At 37.1% G+C, this 19993-nt stretch overlaps 1 protein-coding gene across 4 annotated transcripts; it reads left to right on the forward strand.

Moving 5' to 3' along the window:
- Positions 1 to 556: 556 nt before the first annotated feature.
- LOC149046162 (uncharacterized) lies at positions 557 to 14465 on the forward strand. Of its 4 annotated transcripts, none has more exons than XM_089205776.1 (16): positions 561 to 942; positions 1474 to 1749; positions 2172 to 2219; positions 2336 to 2359; positions 2623 to 2682; positions 3120 to 3235; positions 3829 to 3911; positions 4280 to 4359; positions 4902 to 4994; positions 5281 to 5368; positions 5597 to 5636; positions 5928 to 6044; positions 6475 to 6600; positions 7305 to 7340; positions 12703 to 12790; positions 12949 to 14465. In XM_089205776.1, exons 1-16 carry the CDS (start codon positions 843 to 845, stop codon positions 13224 to 13226), a joined length of 1653 nt encoding a protein of 550 aa, XP_089061902.1. In that variant the 5' UTR covers positions 561 to 842; the 3' UTR covers positions 13227 to 14465. The 4 variants fall into 4 exon arrangements, with proteins under 4 accessions (XP_089061905.1, XP_089061902.1, XP_089061904.1 ...); XM_089205777.1 differs by having other exon boundaries at positions 563 to 942; positions 12703 to 12763; XM_089205779.1 differs by lacking the exons at positions 12703 to 12790; positions 12949 to 14465 and adding an exon at positions 8019 to 8899 and having other exon boundaries at positions 557 to 942.
- Positions 14466 to 19993: the final 5528 nt, after the last annotated feature.

Raw genomic sequence — 19993 nt, forward strand, 5'->3', positions numbered from 1 at the left:
ACGTCGCTTTTTCTCGCATAATCACTTTTGGCTTGAGATTTAAACTCTAAAGATTTCATTTTTGGCTGACTTTCGATGTATTTTCATGAAATTTGGAGATAACGTCCCCCAAAAAAAGGTTCCTTAACACTTCGCTCAAAAGCTCTAGTTCGGAGCGTAACCGCACAGTTGGCAGAAACTCTTTTCGAATTCAATGTGTTGACCACGTTCTCAATGAAAAACGAACGTCAAATAAACTAATCTTGTCAACAGTTCAGGCGTTTAAAAGCTCCCTTTCCGCTTAATGATAAAAATTTTAAAAGTAAATTATGTAACCCAAGTCATTAGTTTGTATGTTATTTCCGCTCATGCGCTAATTTTCCTTCTGTGATACCTTGGAACGCCGGATGTACTCTGCTAAATAGTAGACGCGCTTACTCAGCTATTTCAATGCTTGCACAATCATTGAAAATAACCAGTCATTCTTAACTTGCTTTTTAATACTGTTATCATAAACTTTGATGAAGAGGTTTGAAGAGTGAAAACCAAACTTTTCCAGGAGGAAAAAAAAAAATTTATCCAGTCATTTGTTACCCTTCCAGATAAAATGTAAATTTCACACTGGTCTTTTAAGAATATTGGCCCCTATGATTACAGTATGTTCTAGTGTCTTTACCTTTCTCTAACAAATGCCACCTATATGTAATTTCTGCAAGTGCCATGTTTTAAGAAAATTTCCAGTAAAATGAGGGAAATCAATTCAAAATTACAATATAATGAATTGTTATGATTGGTGATACTAATACCTAATATTTCCTTACTCTAGGTTAGAGTTATTCGCATCATACTGTAGAGGGCATGCCATGTCGAAGGTTGCGACTGGCCTCCCAGATGGTGTGAAGCTACTGGAATTATTCGGAGGATCAAGGAAAAAGAAAATTTTCCTGTGGCTTCCAAATCCAGGTAAGTGACTTAACTTTTATTACAAAAAACTATTAGCATGATGTCTTTCTTTCTCAGTCCTCTTCATTCCGCTGAACCTTTTTGGTCTCATGTCCTACACTTCATGCCATGGAAGCTGTCTCTTCCCCATTTCCAAAAATTTTTTTTCATCACATGTTACAGTTCCTTACTGTTGACATCTATCCTCAAAATTGGCAACTTATAGAGTTTGAAACCCATCTACATTTTATATCCCAACTCTCAAAATATTTCACTGGTTGCCAATAGACCCTTGGCAAACCAGTACAGATGTTTTCTTGCTGCTGTGAATTTTTAGCAAGTTACATTTGTGCACTGTTCTAAACTCTCTCATTGTCTAAAAAAATTAAAACTTTCAAAGAAAACATGTTCCTATTTAGGTAAACTATCGAAGCAATCAACGACCATGTTGAAGGCAATCAGTCAGAAATTCACAATTATGTCAAGAAAAATGTCCCTCAGTTGCAATATGTGATTGACCCCTCGTGACAAGAATCTCATTCTTGATTTCAGCCTCACATACCTCGACATCCATAGTATCAACTCCAGTACCTTCATCGACCCAACCTAACCCCATTCCTTCACTAGCCCAAACTAACCCCACCCCTCCACTAGCCCAACCTGACTCCACCCTTCCACTGGCCCAAAGTAGCCCCACTCCTCCACTAGCCCAACCTAACCCCAATCCTCCACTAGCCCAACCTAACCCCGCTCCTCATTCATCTTGGCCCAGCTTTGCTCCTCCATTGGCTCACCCCAACACCACATCATCCACTTCAGAAATTGGAGGTAAGGAATATTTTTTCCATACACACACTACGAAGGACAAAAAAAATAACAGTACTGAAGAAATACAAGCGCAATTGATTTAAATTGCAGTTCTTTAATTAGTGATATCCAGCATACACCTTAACAATATTTATGTTTATTATCATGAGAGATTATGACCAACTGCAGCAATCCATGCATGATGGTAAGTGGGTGTAAACATTTTGAGGCTGCAGCTTCTTAAATTTAATTGTCTAACATATTCCAGGTCATGAATGATTTATGAAAACTATTATGCTCATGGTCTGATACCAAGAACTTGTTTAAACATCCCTTACCGAAACATCACATCAAACTAAACAACCTGTAATGGTTGAGGTTGTTTCCTTGTTAAACTGTCCATTGCAATTTTCATTTGTGCTGACGTTCATACATTTCAACAGATGATGATTTACCTGAAATGTTATGGCTTGCAGATGATCAACCCCAAGGTATTACCAGTTGATACAACAACCCACTCGTCTGGGTTGTTGTCATTATTTGTTTTTAATTCTTTACGTTCAACGAAAATTTACAATTTTAACATTCTTCCCACTTATTCTTTCAGTCAGAACAGATGCCCTTCAAACAGGTAAAAACTGTGATATCTTGCTATTGATTGGTTAAGATTAATTGCGAAGATTATGATTGGAGATAAATTGTACCATCATTATATATGTGTGCCATATTAACCAGACTTTATTTGTGGATTAGTATAAATATTTTAATTTTTATTGGTATATCATCTTTACTATCACTGATTGCTGCACTGGCTTTATGGTGACAATTATTTACAGTACAATACATCAATCATGGTCAAATTCAATGTTCTAATGGGAAAACATTTAAATGTAGTTGGTGTCCTTCGAGAAGACTTAAGCCCAGTGGGAGCTGTTCGTCAAAACCTCGGAAAAGGTACCATTAATTGTAAAGGTAGATTGGATACACAGGATGCATGCTTCAACACAGGTTTTACAGTAGTTTGCCAGGCTTCATTTTTTTTCATGTAGTTCAGATTGTAAAGAGAGTGGGCTTTACTACTTGCCCTGAAGGGCAAGCCATGACTAGCATGGTACTGGCCCTTGAGTGATTTTTACTGGCCCAAAATGATGTGATTTGAATGAATCTTGAAAAAATCTGCCTATCCATTGGGCAAGTGAGAGTAAGAATTCACTAGCCTAATCAGAAAATCCACTGTTCATGGGCTATCATACATAACTTTCTTTGCACACTGTAGTTGTAGAGTTGAGTCAAAGTATTCATAAAGGAATTTAAGACCACTGAAGCTTAATGTCTTTCTTTCATGTGTACCACTTAACAAATTCAATTGTGTTGGTTATTTGCTTCCCTAGTGGCATTAGGGAGACTGGACAGGGTGGAGGAGGTACTTCTATGTGAGAGGGAACTTTACCAAAACTATGCTGTGCTGGAGTCCTTACCTGTCTTCTTAAATCTCACCTTTGAAGAGGCTAGTATTGAATATTATAGCTCCACTATACATGGAAGTCTGTGTCTAACTAGTGTGCTAAACATATGCGAAAAATGCAAAGATATGTGTGGAAGGTTCCATACATGTACATTTTTGTCCACTTCCTTTGCATGTGGCTACAGAAAAGTGCTACACCATAACTACAAAACCTAGTGTGCATGTTAGAGTTGCGACTAATGTGGTTATAGGGGCTCCCTACTCTAAGCATACAAGGTATTTGAGTGAAACTACATAAAGCTCTAAGTAATGCTACAATTTCCCTTTCACTGAGGGAGGGAAAAGAAGAAATAGGACTTAAATTTTAGTGATTTGGCTTTCAACAGGTTTCCATTAAGCTCCTACCCAATCAAAACACCCCAAAGAATACCCAAAAATAAATTGTCCAGCAACAACCCCTTCCTCTGCATTCTTAATAGCATTTGCAACAAAGACCACTATCATTACAAAGAAATTTCAAATCAAACTCTCCTTCCAAACACATTTCAATTCTGTTAAAGAACTGGAAAAGTAGATTTCTCTGAAAAAACCAAATTTTCCTCAATCAAATGCTTCTCTTACTTGCTTTTTTGCAGATATGCTACCAGGCAAAGATAGATTTTAAAATGTTTACACTAATTATCATAAAACTGGGCGATAATTTTGATCCTGTGCGAAGGTTAGCTGCTTGCTGTTTGTTGTTATAAAATTAGGATCTTGTGCCTGTACAGCTACAGTGTAGTTATTAAGACAGCATTACCTTGAAGTTCAAATTTCATTGCCTAGTACTAGAAATTCAAATAAAGGCTAAGGGATTCCTGGTCAGAAACTGAGACAGGTCATATATCAGCCATTTCCAGAAGTCATAGCATTATGTTACTAAACATGACATGACACAACACTCCAACAACTAGAGTATGCACATGTTTTACAATTTTCCAACTTATATCAAATTCCATACTCAGGTTATCAAAGTGAGAATAATTCCCATTTGTCAACAAATCCTTAAAAGTAATCAGTTTTGTTTCTATTTTTAACTATCTGCAGAATTTGTAGCATGCTCCAAACATTATCAGTTGATCTGTACTACTGGATGGCATGTATGGAGAGTGCAAGTGGGAGAAGAGGTAAATCAATTATCCCAAAGCTGATTCTTGGTATAGATGGTGTACACTGAAGAGAATTAAGCAGTATAGCAATTCAAGAAGAAAGCCAGAAAAATTCTCCGTTTAGTCAGCTTTCATCTGATCATTGTCCATACATTTACACACAAACATGATAAAAGTATGACAGGTAAAAAAGGTTCCCTTCAGTAATTATAGACCTTACAGATAATGGATGCCCTCTGCAGCACTCAGCTGCACATAACTACATTGTGTTTTACTGGAAAGTTGTCATCGTTAAAACATTTTAAAATTGGATACTATGGTAAATGTAATAAAATAGAAGAATAATGATATACTGTAAAAAGAGTTGGTGTTGTTCATTGTGGCGAGTATACTATGTTTTGATATATTATCACCAACAACTTCACTCAAAAATTTACCATTCAAAGCTGATTAAAAAATTTTTCTCTCAAGTTATTTATTGTTCAAGTAGTTTACATCAATTGCAGATGGATACTACTATTTTATCATAGAGAGTTTCGTAAAAATCTTTCTTTTTTCAGTGATATCAAAGTTTGGCCTAAATAATGACGAGAGTCAGATTTTTTTCCTGGCACCAACCTCTGGTAGGCCAGTCCTGGTTGAACGTTTTTCAGGTAGGTTTTCATATTTTAGAGTAACCTTCATACATACATTATTTACCATTTTCTGTAATCTGCACTTTTCAAACATACACAGTACAGCACTTACCCTTTCAATCATGCAATCACAATGAAAATACAATATGCACTTGACAGAAGGATGAAAATGATACACAAGATATTGGCAAGGAAAAAGAGGAAACATCTTTTGCAGTAGTTGAGATTACCTTCCTTGCCAACACCAAAAGTTGCAATGTTGAAAGACACTCTTCTTTGAAAGTTCATAACTTGTTTTGTTTAGGCCAGACCCTTGCCAACATCAACATGGGTGACATTGAAGATTGCATTCAGCAGGGCCAATTGGCCCTTCTGAATTTAAAGAAGAAATGGTAAGATAATCAGCTCAACAAAATTCCTTTATTATTAATCCCATAAAGTAGACACTTGTCATGACTCATATACGAGTCATAGAGAACCATATTAAATCAAACAGTGGCCCAAATTTGCTTGTAGCACCTAACTTACTTTCAGAAAAAACATGCTACATGTACCACTTTTACAGTCCAGGTTTCAAAGTGTACCTAACTGAGGCAAATTGTTCTATATTTTTCTGTCAGCAATAAAAAGGAGGATCAAACCACTAAGATGGATATGGAGGTGAATAGTATAATATTACATACCTCTAAAATGTCTCTAACATATCCTTACAATATGTTGCGTTCCACTAAAGCCAATTCATAAAGTTTTGACATTGATGAATGATAAAAGTATAAGTTTATGTCAACAGAAAAACCAGGCCAATGAACATAGAGAAGTATGTCCTGCAGTTATTTTCTGGCCGACAGACCTCTTTGGTGTTTTAATTCCCCCTCCTCTCTACTTGGAATGAAGTCAACGAAGTTCAGCAGAACAAAACATAAGAAATGTTTTTCCCTTTTAATTTCATAGTTAAGAGAGGTAAGGGGTCAGCGGGTACTGCCTGAGGACAAAGAGGGCATTACAATAATCCTACGGTATGGCAGTACCCGACTGAAACGCAAATTCAAAGCAACTGCTCTTTTCCAGGTATTTACAGTAACTTGTGTATGAGTGGTTAATATGAATACATTTATGATCAATTATTAGAATGATAAACACAATGTTTCCATCTCTCTCTTCTAGGGATTTACAATAATACATTTTATTCAAGATATTTAGATATTTTATATATGTACATGGTCACTTACTTAGAAATATTAATCTCCTCTTTTCATTGACAAATACTTCCTGATCAGAGGAAACAAAACTGAATTATATTGATTTACAGTTTAACTGAATATTTGAAGTACCCTCAATACATGACAAGAAAAAAGCTGCTCCAGACCCCTAATTCTAGTTTAAAAGGCAACCCACTTTCCAAATGAAAGGAGCACCCGCCCACTGCATGCTATTTTGTATTTTTCCTAGTTACAATTCGCATTAGAGACATTTTTGAAAGAAATTTATCTCTTAACAGGAGGTGTATGACTGGGCAGGGTCACAACAGAATGTGCCCCTAAATTTTACTCTGCAGAGACAAAAGCACGTGGTCAAACACCAAGATCCCCTTCTGGGCAAGGAGGTGCTAGATATCTGCGAGAGGGTACGTACATAAAGTTGTATCTATTATGTTGATTTTTTCTTACACAACAGGAGTCCTAGTAGGGTTCAAATTTTCCCCTCTTTGTTACTGAAATAACATCATAAGACAATAAAATATTATTGCAGCCGCCAAAACCTTTAAGAAAAATAAATAAACCCGTTGATTTAATTAAGTTCTTTAATTTTACTTCAGTTAAAACAACGTACCTTGTCTTTTTCGATTTATCAGAGTAAAAAATTCCGAAATTCTTGATTGGTGCTGGGCGATCTTACACCTCTTTCCACGGTACAGAATCGTCACGAAGTTATTTATCAAACGTTTCAAAGGCTGTTAGCGTCCGTAAAGACACAACAAAACTCCACTACTGTTATTGTAGCTGTGAAAAGCAGTTATCTTTCATCTTCTCTGTCATGTATACGGCACAACGCATATCTTACTTCATATATTCCACACATTATGTAACATGGCTCGACAACTTCGAGATGCTTTGCAACTTCACGAGAAAAGAAGAAAATTTGGGCATGAGCAATCTGAGGAAACGAACGTTTTACTTAGGAATAATATGTATTCTCCGCAATTTCAATTACAGTACACGATATTCAATTAGTGCCTATACTTCAAATGGTGTTTTGCTAGATGGTTTAATAGACGAAACAATCATTTCAGCAGTAACATATCAATTACATCTTCACAAATCTATTTAGGATCCAGAGGAAGCCAAGGCTCTCCTAGATGACCAGGTAGGGAATCTTTTTTGGTTTTACACTGTGTTCTCAATTAAGAGCTTAGTTTGGAATTTATTATTAATTACATGCTGGAACAAGATAAGCATTACCTGACTGCATTTAAGGGCTTAGGTTGGAATTTATTATTGATTACATGCTGGAACAAGATAAGCATCACCTGACAACATTTAAATAAATCCTCACAATTAAAAATTGATTTGTCATTTTCTCCTGGAAAGGGAAATCTTGCAAATCCAACAACTTAGGCAGACAAACAAAACCTTACACTTGACAAATGACTATTGTTTCTCTCCTAAACCACAACACACTCAAGGGAGACTGACAAGGCCGGTTTCCCGACCAGGGATAATGCCTTACTGCCACGACACTTGTTGGGGGATAGGGACAAGACTATTCTCCTGACCAGGGATTAGGCCTTAGTGCCGTGACACTTGGAGGAGATGGACAAGACTGTTCTCCTGACAAGACCGTTCTTCTCCTGACCAGGGACAAGGCCTCAGTGCCGCGACACTTGGAGGAGATGGACAAGACTGTTCTCCTGACCAGGGACGAGGCCTTAGTGCCGCGACACTTGGGGGAGACTGACTGGACTGTTCTTCTCCTGACCAGGGACGAGGCCTTAGTGCCACGACACTTGGGGGAGACTGACTGGACTGTTCTTCTCCTGACCAGGGACGAGGCCTTTGTGCCGCGACACTTGGGGGAGACTGACAATACTGTTCTCCTGATCAGGGATGAGGCCTCAGTGCCGCGACACTTGGGGGAGATGGACAAGACTGTTCTCCTGACCAGGGACGAGGCCTTAGTGCCGCGACACTTGGGGGAGATGGACAATACTGTTCTCCTGACCAGGGACGAGGCCTCAGTGCCGCGACACTTGGGGGAGATTGACAATACTGTTCTCCTGACCAGGGACGAGGCCTTAGTGCCGCGACACTTGGGGGAGACTGACAAGACTGTTCTTCTCCTGACCAGGGACGAGGCCCTAGTGCCGCGACACTTGGGGGAGACTGACAAGACTGTTCTCCTGACCAGGGACGAGGCCTTAGTGCCGCGACACTTGGGGGAGATTGACAAGACTGTTCTCCCGACCAGGGACGAGGCCTTAGTGCCGCGACACTTGGGGGAGATGGACAAGACTGTTCTCTTGACCAGGGATGAGGCCTTAGTGCCGTAACACCTGGGTGAGACTGACAAAGACTGTTTCACTCCTGACTATAAGATTGGCAAGAATGTTCCCCCTTCTGGTGAATGAATAGGCTATTGTAGAGACAAGACAATCAGAGAGTTTGCCCAGACTTTTCCCCTTTGACAGGGAAAAGGCTCACAGGGAAATTCTCTTTTAGTTATTGAATTTCATTAATTCCTTCAACGCAATTATTATCAAGTGCTCCCAGAGATACTTGAATGAGCTGCATGGTAGGTATGAAAATTTAAGAAGAAAGGGATTTATTAAGTATGTTTGTTTTGAGTGGCAGGGAATTCCCCTAGAGTAATTTTGATACACCATTCCCTATGGAAGATGACACATTGGCATTGACTTGCGTAACACTGTTATACCCTGGTGAAAATCTTTCAAGGATCTTTAAGGATCTTACAAGATCTTCATGAGGACCTTTGAGGATCCTCTTGAGGATCCTCATGAGGATCTTCAAAATTCTTGTTAAGATCTTCAAGGATCCTTCATTTTCTTGTCAAGATCTTCAAGGATCTTTCGTTTTCTTGCCAAGATCTTCAAGGATCTTTCACTTTCTTGCCAAGATCTTCAAGGATCTTTCATTTTCTTGCCAAGATCTTCAAGGATCTTTCATTTTCTTGCCAAGATCTTCAAGGATCTTTCATTTTCTTGGCAAGATCTTCAAGGATCTTTCATTTTCTTGCCAAGATCTTCAAGGATCTTTCATTTTCTTGCCAAGATCTTCAAGGATCTTTCATTTTCTTGCCAAGATCTTCAAGGATCTTTCACTTTCTTGCCAAGATCTTTGAGGATCTTTCATTTTCTTGCCAAGATCTTCAAGGATCTTTCATTTTCTTGCCAAGATCTTCAAGGATCTTTCATTTTCTTGCCAAGATCTTCAAGGATCTTTCATTTTCTTGCCAAGATCTTCAAGGATCTTTCATTTTCTTGCCAAGATCTTCAAGGATCTTTCATTTTCTTGCCAAGATCTTCAAGGATCTTTCATTTTCTTGCCAAGATTTTTGAGGATCTTTGAATTTCTTGACAAGATCTTTAAGGATCTTTCATTTTCCTGTCAAGATCCTTGAAGATCTTGTCTGGATCTTCAAAGATCTTTACATGAACTTTGAAGATCCTTTAAAGATCTTTGAAAATTCTTTGAGGATCTTCCAAATTCTTGTTAAGATCTTTGAGGATCTCTCATTTTCTTGCCAAGATCTTCAAGGATCTTTTTGAAAATTTTGAAGATCCTTAAAGATCTTGGAAAGAAAGTAAAAGACCCTTAAAGATCTTGGCAATAAATTGAAAGATCTTTTGAAGATCTTAGCAAGAATGTTATAGAACCTTTGAAATTTTGACAAGAAAATAAGCATACTTAAATCCTCATACTAAGTTAAAAAGAAAAATTGAACCAAACATAAAAAAATGAAGATAAAACTTTTTTTTATTGCTAAACAAGAATTACCCATCCTCTTCTAGTAGGACTACTTCTACACTATTTCTGTTCAGACTTTAGGTTAGTACTAAGATTTTCATTTTCCAAAAAATCTGGCAACAGTCCAGCTCAAAGATAAGAAGACCAAAATATATGTGTTAAACTTGTCTAGGACTAGACTATGACCAGACTCAGACTACTCTTACAGAGGGGGTAAACATGAAAAAAAGGCAAACAAGAGTACTTCAATGACTATATTTCTGAACCATATTAACCTATATACCAAAGGAAAGCTTAGGAATCACACATACTAAATATAACTAATATGTTGCCCTAAACTAATTTGTTATTTGACATCAGATCAATTTGTCCACCACATGGTGTGAAAAACCTAGGTATACTTGAGAAAAGATAACTGCACAAAGATTGCATGAAATGAAGTGTTTTTAGTGTCAAAACAAAGTACTAGGGTCGTTCTTTTGGATGAGCTGAGGAACTTTTGGAGTCGTTTATATTATGGGCACAGTGCCCGTTCAAAGTTCACCGAGATTATTAGGTGAGTTATTCCACAATATCTTACTTAAAATTCAGCTTATAGAGAAACTGTCAGCTTATCCAACTCAACTCAGTAAGAGGATACAGCCCTGAAAACTTCAGATTAATTGAACTAATACATCCTGAGGTACAAAATAAGTGTTTTCGGGAATTCATATGACAACCTCTAAAAGAGCTTTTTAAGTTGGTTACACAGAACCAAGTAAATTCACACCTTCTTCAGAAACATGTCCTTCAGTGAGCGTCGAGGAGAATCTCTCTAGATCGATAAGCCTGTATCCTTGTCCCTGTAACACATCATTTGCATCCTCACTCTCCAAGAGCTCAGAGTAAGAATCATTAGGCGAGGATAGCATCTTCATTTTCTTTCCAGAAGTACCAATGACTTCTTTTCATTCAGCCCCAGAGTCAGAGCAATCGCGAGACCTGCTTGGAGTTTGATTGACGATTTCGGTTGTTTCTGTCTCTCTTTTCGCTTGTTTCTGAACTCCAGAAAACGCCTTTCCTTTACTTTTATTTCTGTGTACATTTTCCCTATAGTTCCGACCATTGTCGATGATATTTGCCGTAACAACGAGCTTCTTATGTTTTTATGCGACCGTTAAAAATCTCGGCGCGTATAAATTCCTATCCCATAATGCAAAACCTTATTTGTTGTCATGTAAGTAGTCACAAAGTTTCCCGAAAGCCTCGAGCATGGCGTTCCTATGCGGTAACCTTCATTAGTCACTCATTGCACAATAATTTTCTGCGAAAATTCCTTGTTGTGTTTAAATTATAAAACAGTGAGCCCTCAATTTACAATTTTGTTATGTTTGAAATTACTTGAGGATTTCAAAGGAACCTAATTCATAATGCAGAGATGTGGTAGAGATCTTGACAAAGTTGCCTTTGAGATCCACATCAAATTCAAAAAGGATCCTTACAAAGAGCTGTACAAAATCATGAAATGAATCTTTTAAGGATATTTGGAAGATCCTTTTCAATTCCTTGAGGATCTTGAAGGATTGTAGAACAGATCATGCAAAGATCTTGACTAGGATCCTTGTAACTCCTAATCAAATTCTTAAGGATCTTAGCAAAGATCTTAGCAGGATCCCTAAAAGGTTCTTTTGAAGGTCTTTAAAAGATCCTCATTAAATCCTTGAAGATCCTGAAGGATCCTTGAAAAGATCCTGCAAAGATCTTGACTTAAGGATCCTTGTAAGATCCTGATCAAATTCCTAAGGATCCTGGCAAAGATCTTTACAGGATCCTTGAAAGGATCTTTTGTAGGTCTTTAAAAGATCCTCATTAAATCCTTGAGGATCTTGAAGGATCCTAGAAAAGATCTTGCAAAGATCTTGAGTAGGATCCTTGTAAGATCCTGATCAAATCCTTAAGGATCCTTGCAAAGATCTTAATAGGATCCTTGAAAGGATCTTTGGAAGGTCTTTAAAAGATCCTCATTAAATCCTTGAGGATCTTGAAGGATCCTAGAAAAGATCTTGCAAAGATCTTGAGTAGGATCCTTGTAAGATCCTGATCAAATCCTTAAGGATCCTTGCAAAGATCTTAATAGGATCCTTGAAAGGATCTTTGGAAGGTCTTTAAAAGATCCTCATTAAATCCTTGAGGATCTTGAAAGATCCTCAAAAAGATCCTGCAAAGATCTTGACTAGGATCCTTACAAGATCCTGATTAAATCCTTAAGGATCCTTACAAAGATCTTGAAAGGATCCTTGAAAGGATCTTTTGAGGGTCTTTGAAAGATCCTTGCTAAATCCTTGAGGATCTTGAAGGATCCTTGAAAAGAACTTTGCGAGGATCCTTATGAGGATCTTTGTAATATCCTTTGAGGATCTTTATCAAATCCTTGAGGATCTTAACAAATGTTTTTGCTTACAAAGATCTTTGAGGATCTTTTACAGATCCTTTAAAGATCTTTTAAAGATCCTTGTCCTTAAGGATCTTTGGCAGGTCTTTGTCAATCCTTGAAGATCCTCAAAGATCCTGTGAGGTTTTTCACCAGGGTAAAAGCTAACAATAACATTAACATTAACATGCAAGACAATGCAAATGGTATCTACTCTAGTGGAAATGTTTGAGGGAGGTATGCTGTACAGATGAATTTGCTTATAAGCTCAATTATTCATCACCATGTTATCCATTTTGTGCAGCATACTTCCCTTCCCTTCATTTCTTTGCAGGTTTGCTTCAAGGGAAATGTGCCACTAGGCAAACAGGAAATCCTGCAAACGACAGTCGAGGGTAAGAATTGTCTTTATGAGGTTTATGGTAGGTTTTCTAGCAAAACTTGTGAACAAAATTATTATCTTAGAAGACTTAAAATGCTCTTTATTGCATCACCTCAATAATGACGTGGTGGTAAAATCCATTACCAATGCCTGAGTTGATTGTTAAAGGGATTAAACCATCATCACTTTTACTGACAGATGAAGACCACCAAGACCATTATAAAAAGGAAAGAAGAATGGAAAAAAGAAGAAAAAAGGAAAGGAAAGAGAAAAGAGAAAAGAAGAAGCAAAAGAGCGAAGAGAAAAAAGACGCAAGAGTAGATAAAGATGGAGAATGTAGAAGAGAAGATGCCAGCATGGAAGGTGAGGAAGGAGAAAAGGTAGAAAAAGAAGAAATAAAGGAAATCAATGCCAAAGGGGAAAAGAAAAAAAGGGAAAAAAGAACTGGCTGCCAAAGGAAGAAGTTGAAGAAGTAGTCAGATGTTGGATAATGTAAGGATATTATGGGGAGAAGTTACTTGTTAATCACTTATAGAAGTTAAAGGGTGAAAAAAATTAATGGAAGTTTTTAACACTTTAACTTCCAGTGGTGATTCACATAAAACTTTTACCTACAATATCCATACATTCTCCAGCAAACAGGTAAAGAGAATATTAAAACTTATCAGGTAGAAGCTGCTATCTTGATCTAGCACCAAGTTCTCATAACTAATTCACAAGGAAATGTGTAGCAGCTACAGGGGAGGATTAACAATCAGATCTTGGGAGTTAAAGGGTTAAACTAGTTTGTAATTTAATTATGTGAATGTTTGTTATTCATTAAGTATTTAGTGGTTATGATTACTCAGTAAGTAATCATGCATGTTTATAAATTTGAGTATTCTTGTTACCTATTTGTTGGATAACATAAGGATTTTATGGGAAGAAGTTGTTAACCTTTTAACTGCCACGAGTGACCCAGACAGAATTTCTCCCTACAATATTAATACAATATCAACCAGATAAGTGAAGAGACCAAAGAAGAATATCAATTTTGGGTTAATTAGTTGATCAATACTAAATTCTCTGACCTAACATCATAAGAATTGTATGGTTGATAGTAAGGAGAATTAAAAATTCAATCTGGGAGTTAAAGGGTTAATCACTTCTAGGAGTCAAAGGGTGAAAAAATGAATGCAAGTTTTTAAACTAGTTTGTTGTTTAATTATGTTAATGTTTGTTATTCATTAAGTATTTAGTGGTTATAATTATTCACCAAGTAATCATCCATGTTTATAAATTTTGATCAAAGAAAAATATAAATTATTGTTGTTGTGCTGTATCACATTCAACAGATGTAGAGCAGTTGTTAATTAAAAGTTAACTCTCAATCTTTTGAAACTGTTTCTTAATTGTCCCCTCAAACTGCTACACAATTCCTTGTAGATAGCTTATGCAAATTGGGTATTAGATCAAGATGACGATTTCTACCTGATAAACATGAGTATTCTCATTACCTATTTGTTGGATTACGTAAGGATATTCTGGGGAGAAGTTTCATGTTTATCCCTTCTAGGGGTTAGAGGGTTAAAAAATTAATGCAAGTGTTTAAAATAGTTTGTATTCTAATTATGTTCATGTTTTTTTATCCATTAAGTATTTAGTGGTTATGATTAATCAGCTGGTAATCATGCGTATTTATCAATTATGAATTTTAATAAATTTTGCAAATAACATGTGCACTTTACAATGGCATGTTGAAAGTTATCTTTAAATATGTGGTAGAAAGGGAACGTCAAAGGAGGAGAGCATTTTGTTAGACACTAACATACACCTGTTTCAACAATAAAATGAATGTCCCATCCCTTACCATATCTCTTTTAAATATTCTGGATTATTCTCATATTAACGGGGAAGGGGTTGAGGGGAAGAGAGGTTAAGACCCAAAAAAGTTGCGTCATCATCTGGTCACGAAGTTTCGTAATTTTCGGTAGTTTAGCAGCCACGAAATAAGAAAGAATAGAGAACCCATTTATGGGCGATACACAAGTGTAAGAAAGCGTTCTTACCTAGTTCCTGCATTACAATGAGCTCGATAACGGTGTCGTAAGAAAAATGATACCGAATAGTTAACATTTTCAATTTTTACATTCGCCTGCTTCCCGAGATTTTTTTATAGTGGCAGCGAACTCAAATTTTTGCTTAAGTCCGTTAATCCCAAACTTCATTGACCAGTCGCGTCTTTGAGCTTCTGCAATAAAGTGTAGATGCGCTGCTCCTTGGATACCAGCCTCTCGGTCACTCCTCCGTGGAACAAGACTCGACCCACTCTAGCGATTGGACTCTTTAAAACTTTAGAAAACCCCCCCTTTTTTTTTTCGTCTCACTCAAATTTTTGCTTAAGTCCGTTAATCACTTAAGTAACTTGTAAAAATGAACAATGTGAATCTTACGTGTAAATCTGGTGGTTAGAGTTTAACATTAAAAATTTGGTTGTTACAAGCTTTAATTCAATGTATAGTGTAAAAATTTTAGATCTTAAGGACTAGGACCACAAGAACCGTTCTACGTGCTCACTTCTTAATCTGTGTTTAAAACCTAGATTGAGTAACAAAGTTTAAAAGAATCGTCCAACTGGTTGCATGAGGAAACCATTCAATAATTAATTGTTCTCTGTCCAAATGCTGTTTTAAACTTAAGAAAAAAACATGAAACAGGAAAAACCAAAAGTTTTTTTAAATTTTTCTCTTCACCATAGTTTTTAATATTATCTCTTCCCCTTGATAGTCTTATATCGAGCATGATCTGCACTTCCCCCCCCCCCCCTCCCCCTGCCAGAAAAATATATATCGAGCTCAGTTGCCCGGGAACAAATATTATTCAGCTCGGTCGGACGCGAGCTCGATTTGATTCGAGCGCGATTACCAAATCGAGCTCGATTTGATTCGAGCTCGATTACAAAGGTTGTGACTCGAGCTCGGGTAGGCTTTCGAGCTCGAGTCACTTCTGTCGAGCTCGGTTGCTCAGGATCCTTCTCGTCGAGTTGTGACTCGAGCTCGGATAGGCTTTCGAGGCAAATGAGTTTTTCTATGGCACTGAACAAACCGGGATCGCTTCTTCAATTCGTGTACAACCATCTGATCCCACGAGAAGAAAGAAAAAAACTAAACAAGCAAACAAACAAGCAATTTTATCTCAAGGGATTAATAATTAATGATACTTTCATAGGATGATTCATAAAATTTTCTTATTATACTGACGGTATAGATATAATTAGCGAACAACTCAGAGAAGATACTAATTGTCAACTGAAATTCATTAAAAATTTCTGAATCGGTTTTATAAAATGAAATAAAGATTACAGATATCACATAGTATCGTGAAACATTTAGAGAAGATGGACCACTCGAAAGACATAATTTCACAGTCAGGACATAAATGTAATAAGATTTGCTTTTACAGTCAGGTTGCTTTTTCAGTGAAAACTAATAACTGCTGTCTGAATGATACGCGACTTTTTAAGCGAAACGTACGCTCAAATTAAAGGTAGTGTGTACTTAAGTCTTAACAATAATACCCTCTTTCGCTCCTTTTGTCATAAAACAATGAAACAGTTGACTTTCGCTCGATAACAGTATTTTTCCATGCAAATTCATTCTTCATTCGACTGACTAAATGAATACCGCCGTTGCTAAGATTATCTGCTGTAATCTGCATTGGCTGCGCTTCAAAAGATTTGTTCATATCGAAGTGAGAGATTTCCCGGCCTTCTTTTCGCAGATATAAGCTTCTACATATAGTCTTAAATTACTTGGAAAAATTAATTTCGCCAGGCTGGAAACTACAACAGGTTTGTAAAGATTTTATTTCCTCGCGTAGAGGTTATCTCAAAAACGAGATTAGTATGTTTAAAATCATATACGTAAACCGTTCCTCACTGTCCTTAACCCTTAAAATTCTAGACCCAGTTTATGCCTATACGCTATTCTTAAATAATTTTGGCAAATTTCGCTTACTTCCCCCAAATTTTCTTAGATAATTATCCATCTAAAGGCCTATGACAAGAAAACTAATGTTAATGGCGCCGTTTCACGCGGTGGAGCTGTCTGTTTGTTTCGGCATTTTAACAGTGCATGCGCCGTTAACATGCATTTTGGCGTGTACGAAAAACAAAAAATTTAGCAACTTTTCAAGATGTTTTCCGACGATACTGATTTATACCATCGGATAGTCAAAATTAATTTTGGCTGAGATAGATAACGTCCTTTGAGGAAAGCGAAACACAAAGATCGATCGCCGATCTAAAGAATCGAATTGTGTTTAAATTTTTTGTTTTGGTCTTTCTAGTAAATTGTCTAAGGTACCCAGTAGGAAGCATTTCTGATCGGTTTGAATAGATTTTAAATTTTCTGCAAAAATTTCCCAAAAATCTAAAAAATTCAATCGAATTCAAAATGACTAAAAGTCGCCCAAAAGTGACTACTAAATGTTTCATGAAGCCGGCATCAAATTATTTATGTGTCCTTTGTTTTTCTTCGGAACGAGTCTGTAAAATTTAATGGCACGCTCCAAAACATCTTCAAAATACAGTAAAGATTCATTTCAAGATCTATATTGTGAAATGAAAGCAGAATAGAATAAATGGGATGATGAATAAGAGATAAGGTAATAAAATTCGCTATTCTTTGATCCCCAATGAAATTCAATCGACGTGATTTTCTTCTTTACAGCTGGCCTCGACATAATATGGTAGCATCACACAAATACGTTTATAGCATAGTGCAAATTGATAATCTATTTTTTGTTCTTATCATCAAACGCCCCAGTGTTTGTCTAGTTCCTAATGAAAGTATGAAAAAGCTCTCAACTCAAACTGCAGCAAGGTTCTCTCATCTTTAATTTTTGCCAGATTTCACGATAATTCTCGTCTTGTTAAGCCATTGCCCTAGGAATCGGACTATTTTATGGTAAATAAGGAGGAAAAAAAGAGGCTCAAGTTGGTATTTGCACTAAACAAATTTTAATTATTACTGTTATTTAAAATTTAGATCTACTGGTCGACAAGTGTCATGTGACATGACACTTGTCGACCAGTAGATCTAAATTTTCTATACCCTCAATCTGAACTCCCATTACGGTGTCTTGAAACCACTGATTCAACCTTCTCTTCATATTTCGGACATTTGCTCGACATTACGCGACTCTTCTCACCCAGACTTCTCCAATGTACTTGGCAGCGGAGGGTCTGGGCAAGAAAACATACCTGAGAAGCCTGTATGTTTCGTCATTTTTTAGGCGATTATTATGTACAAATTCTTACAGTTTTCCTTTCTTAACTACTTTGCTTAGGTGTTGTTCCAGTCAGTCTTACAAACCACAAGATGACGAGCGAGAAAAGAGTTGAAGTTGAAGAAATGCTGGAACGTATCCAGTCTCATAAAGGAGTTGTAGGACTTGTCATTGTTAGCGAGGATGGAAATCCGATCAGGTCTACACTGGACAACTCGACCACCCTTCAATATGTGTCCATGTGTAACACGCTCTGCGGGATTGCGCGCGGGATCGTGAGGGACACAGACCCGCGAAACGATCTGAAAATTCTGCGCGTGCGCACCATGAAGCATGAAATCATCATGGCGCCTGAAGGAGGGAAACATTTGATCGTGATTCAAACAGGAGAACAAACGCAGCAAACGTTAAAAACCCTAATAGACTAGTTTTTACGGTTAAGAATATATGAAAGTCATATATTTGAACTGCGGATAAAGACATGAATGAAAGTGATCCTCGCAGTGATATGCACTACTTAGGCAGTAGTGAAAATAAGGCCTGAAAAAAATTCAGGCCTGTACGGGATTTGAACCCATGACCTCTGCGATACCGGTGCAGCGCTCTACCAACTGAGCTAACAAGCCAACTGGGAGCTGGTCATGATAGTGGTTCTAAATAAACCCGTGAAGTGATGAATATACGGTTAAGAATATATGAAAGTCATATATTTGAATATATATATATTATATATTATGTCATATATTTTTTTCAGGCCTTATTTTCACTACTGCCTAAGTAGTGCATATCACTGCGAGGATCACTTTCATTCATGTCTTTATCCGCAGTTCAAAAACCCTCATAGACTAGTTTTTATTATTATTGTTATTATCATTATGATATCATTAATATTGTTATTGTTGTTATTATTATTACTTTTAAATTATATCTTGTTCAGAATCATTATGTGTGTTTGCTTGTTTGTACGAAATATTGTGCTTGTAACCGAGGACGGACATCGACAATACCAAATAAATAATTTGACTTACTGTTATTAAGTGAAAAAATGATGAATTGTCGTTCCATAATAGCACTTGGTATCAAATATCGCTGCGCCACGAATAACCGCCGCTATTTAAAAAAATTAGAGGCTGCTGTGGTCATTGCGATGATAAAGGAGTCTATGATAGGTTATAAATGTTTATCTGAAAAAAAAATACGTAACGTAAGCTGACGCGACAGCCAGGTCTCTAAATTAAAACAGCGATTTTAATGAGGACGGAGCAAAAACTGTTAATCCTCTACATATTGATTAGCCGAAAGATTCATTTTCATAAATAAACTCTGTTTTCCACTGCCCTGGTTTACGACATCGGCTTTAAACAATTATAAAGGGGTAAGTTTCTAAAGAAACTGTGGAGCTGCGTCGGTGGGAGAGTATAGCAGGTAATTTAGTGTTAACAACTGGGTTGAAAACGTAAATTAGCCACCGTAAAGAGTAAAAAAGCTGACGTTTCGAGCGTTAGCCCTTCGTCTCGCTCTGACGAAGGGCTAACGCTCGAATCGTCAGCTTTTTTACTCTTTACGGTGGCTAATTTACGTTTTCAACCCAGTTGTTAACACTAAATTACCTGCTTTAAACAATTATAGCTTATCTAGCATTTCATCAAATACTGCTTGCAGCTTAGTTCAAGGGCGTGAACTGAAGCAGAGTTCCATGTGGACCCTCAAGCTTATCGATCAAAAATTTCCCTCGACCTCGAGCTAGTCCGATATCTTAGTTTGGATTTCAAAATTGAAAGAAAAAAAGGTAACTCAGTTTTTCAATGCTATTTCTTTGAAAAGGTCGTGACTTAGCGAAGAGCACCCTAATAGAATCCTCCGAAGTCTTGACTTGAAGACGCTGGACTAAACAGAAGGCCTGCGCGTTAAACAACAGTGATATATTGGGGAGGGGAGGGACAGATCACACAAAGCGTCCATAGCAACACGTAAC

The sequence above is a fragment of the Pocillopora damicornis genome, chromosome 5, assembly GCF_964200805.1.
Source record: "Pocillopora damicornis chromosome 5, jaPocDami1.2, whole genome shotgun sequence".
Lineage (NCBI taxonomy): Eukaryota > Metazoa > Cnidaria > Anthozoa > Scleractinia > Pocilloporidae > Pocillopora > Pocillopora damicornis.

What these genes read in the sequence shown, in the direction of transcription:
- LOC149046162 (XM_089205776.1), top strand. Translation starts at nt 843, where the DNA reads ATGTCGAAGGTTGCGACTGGCCTCCCAGATGGTGTGAAGCTACTGGAA. An exon ending in GAGTGCAAGTGGGAGAAGAG is followed by an intron (nt 4,360 to 4,901) that starts GTAAATCAATTA and finishes TTCTTTTTTCAG; the next exon opens with TGATATCAAAGTTTGGCCTA. An exon ending in AAGCAACTGCTCTTTTCCAG is followed by an intron (nt 6,045 to 6,474) that starts GTATTTACAGTA and finishes ATCTCTTAACAG; the next exon opens with GAGGTGTATGACTGGGCAGG.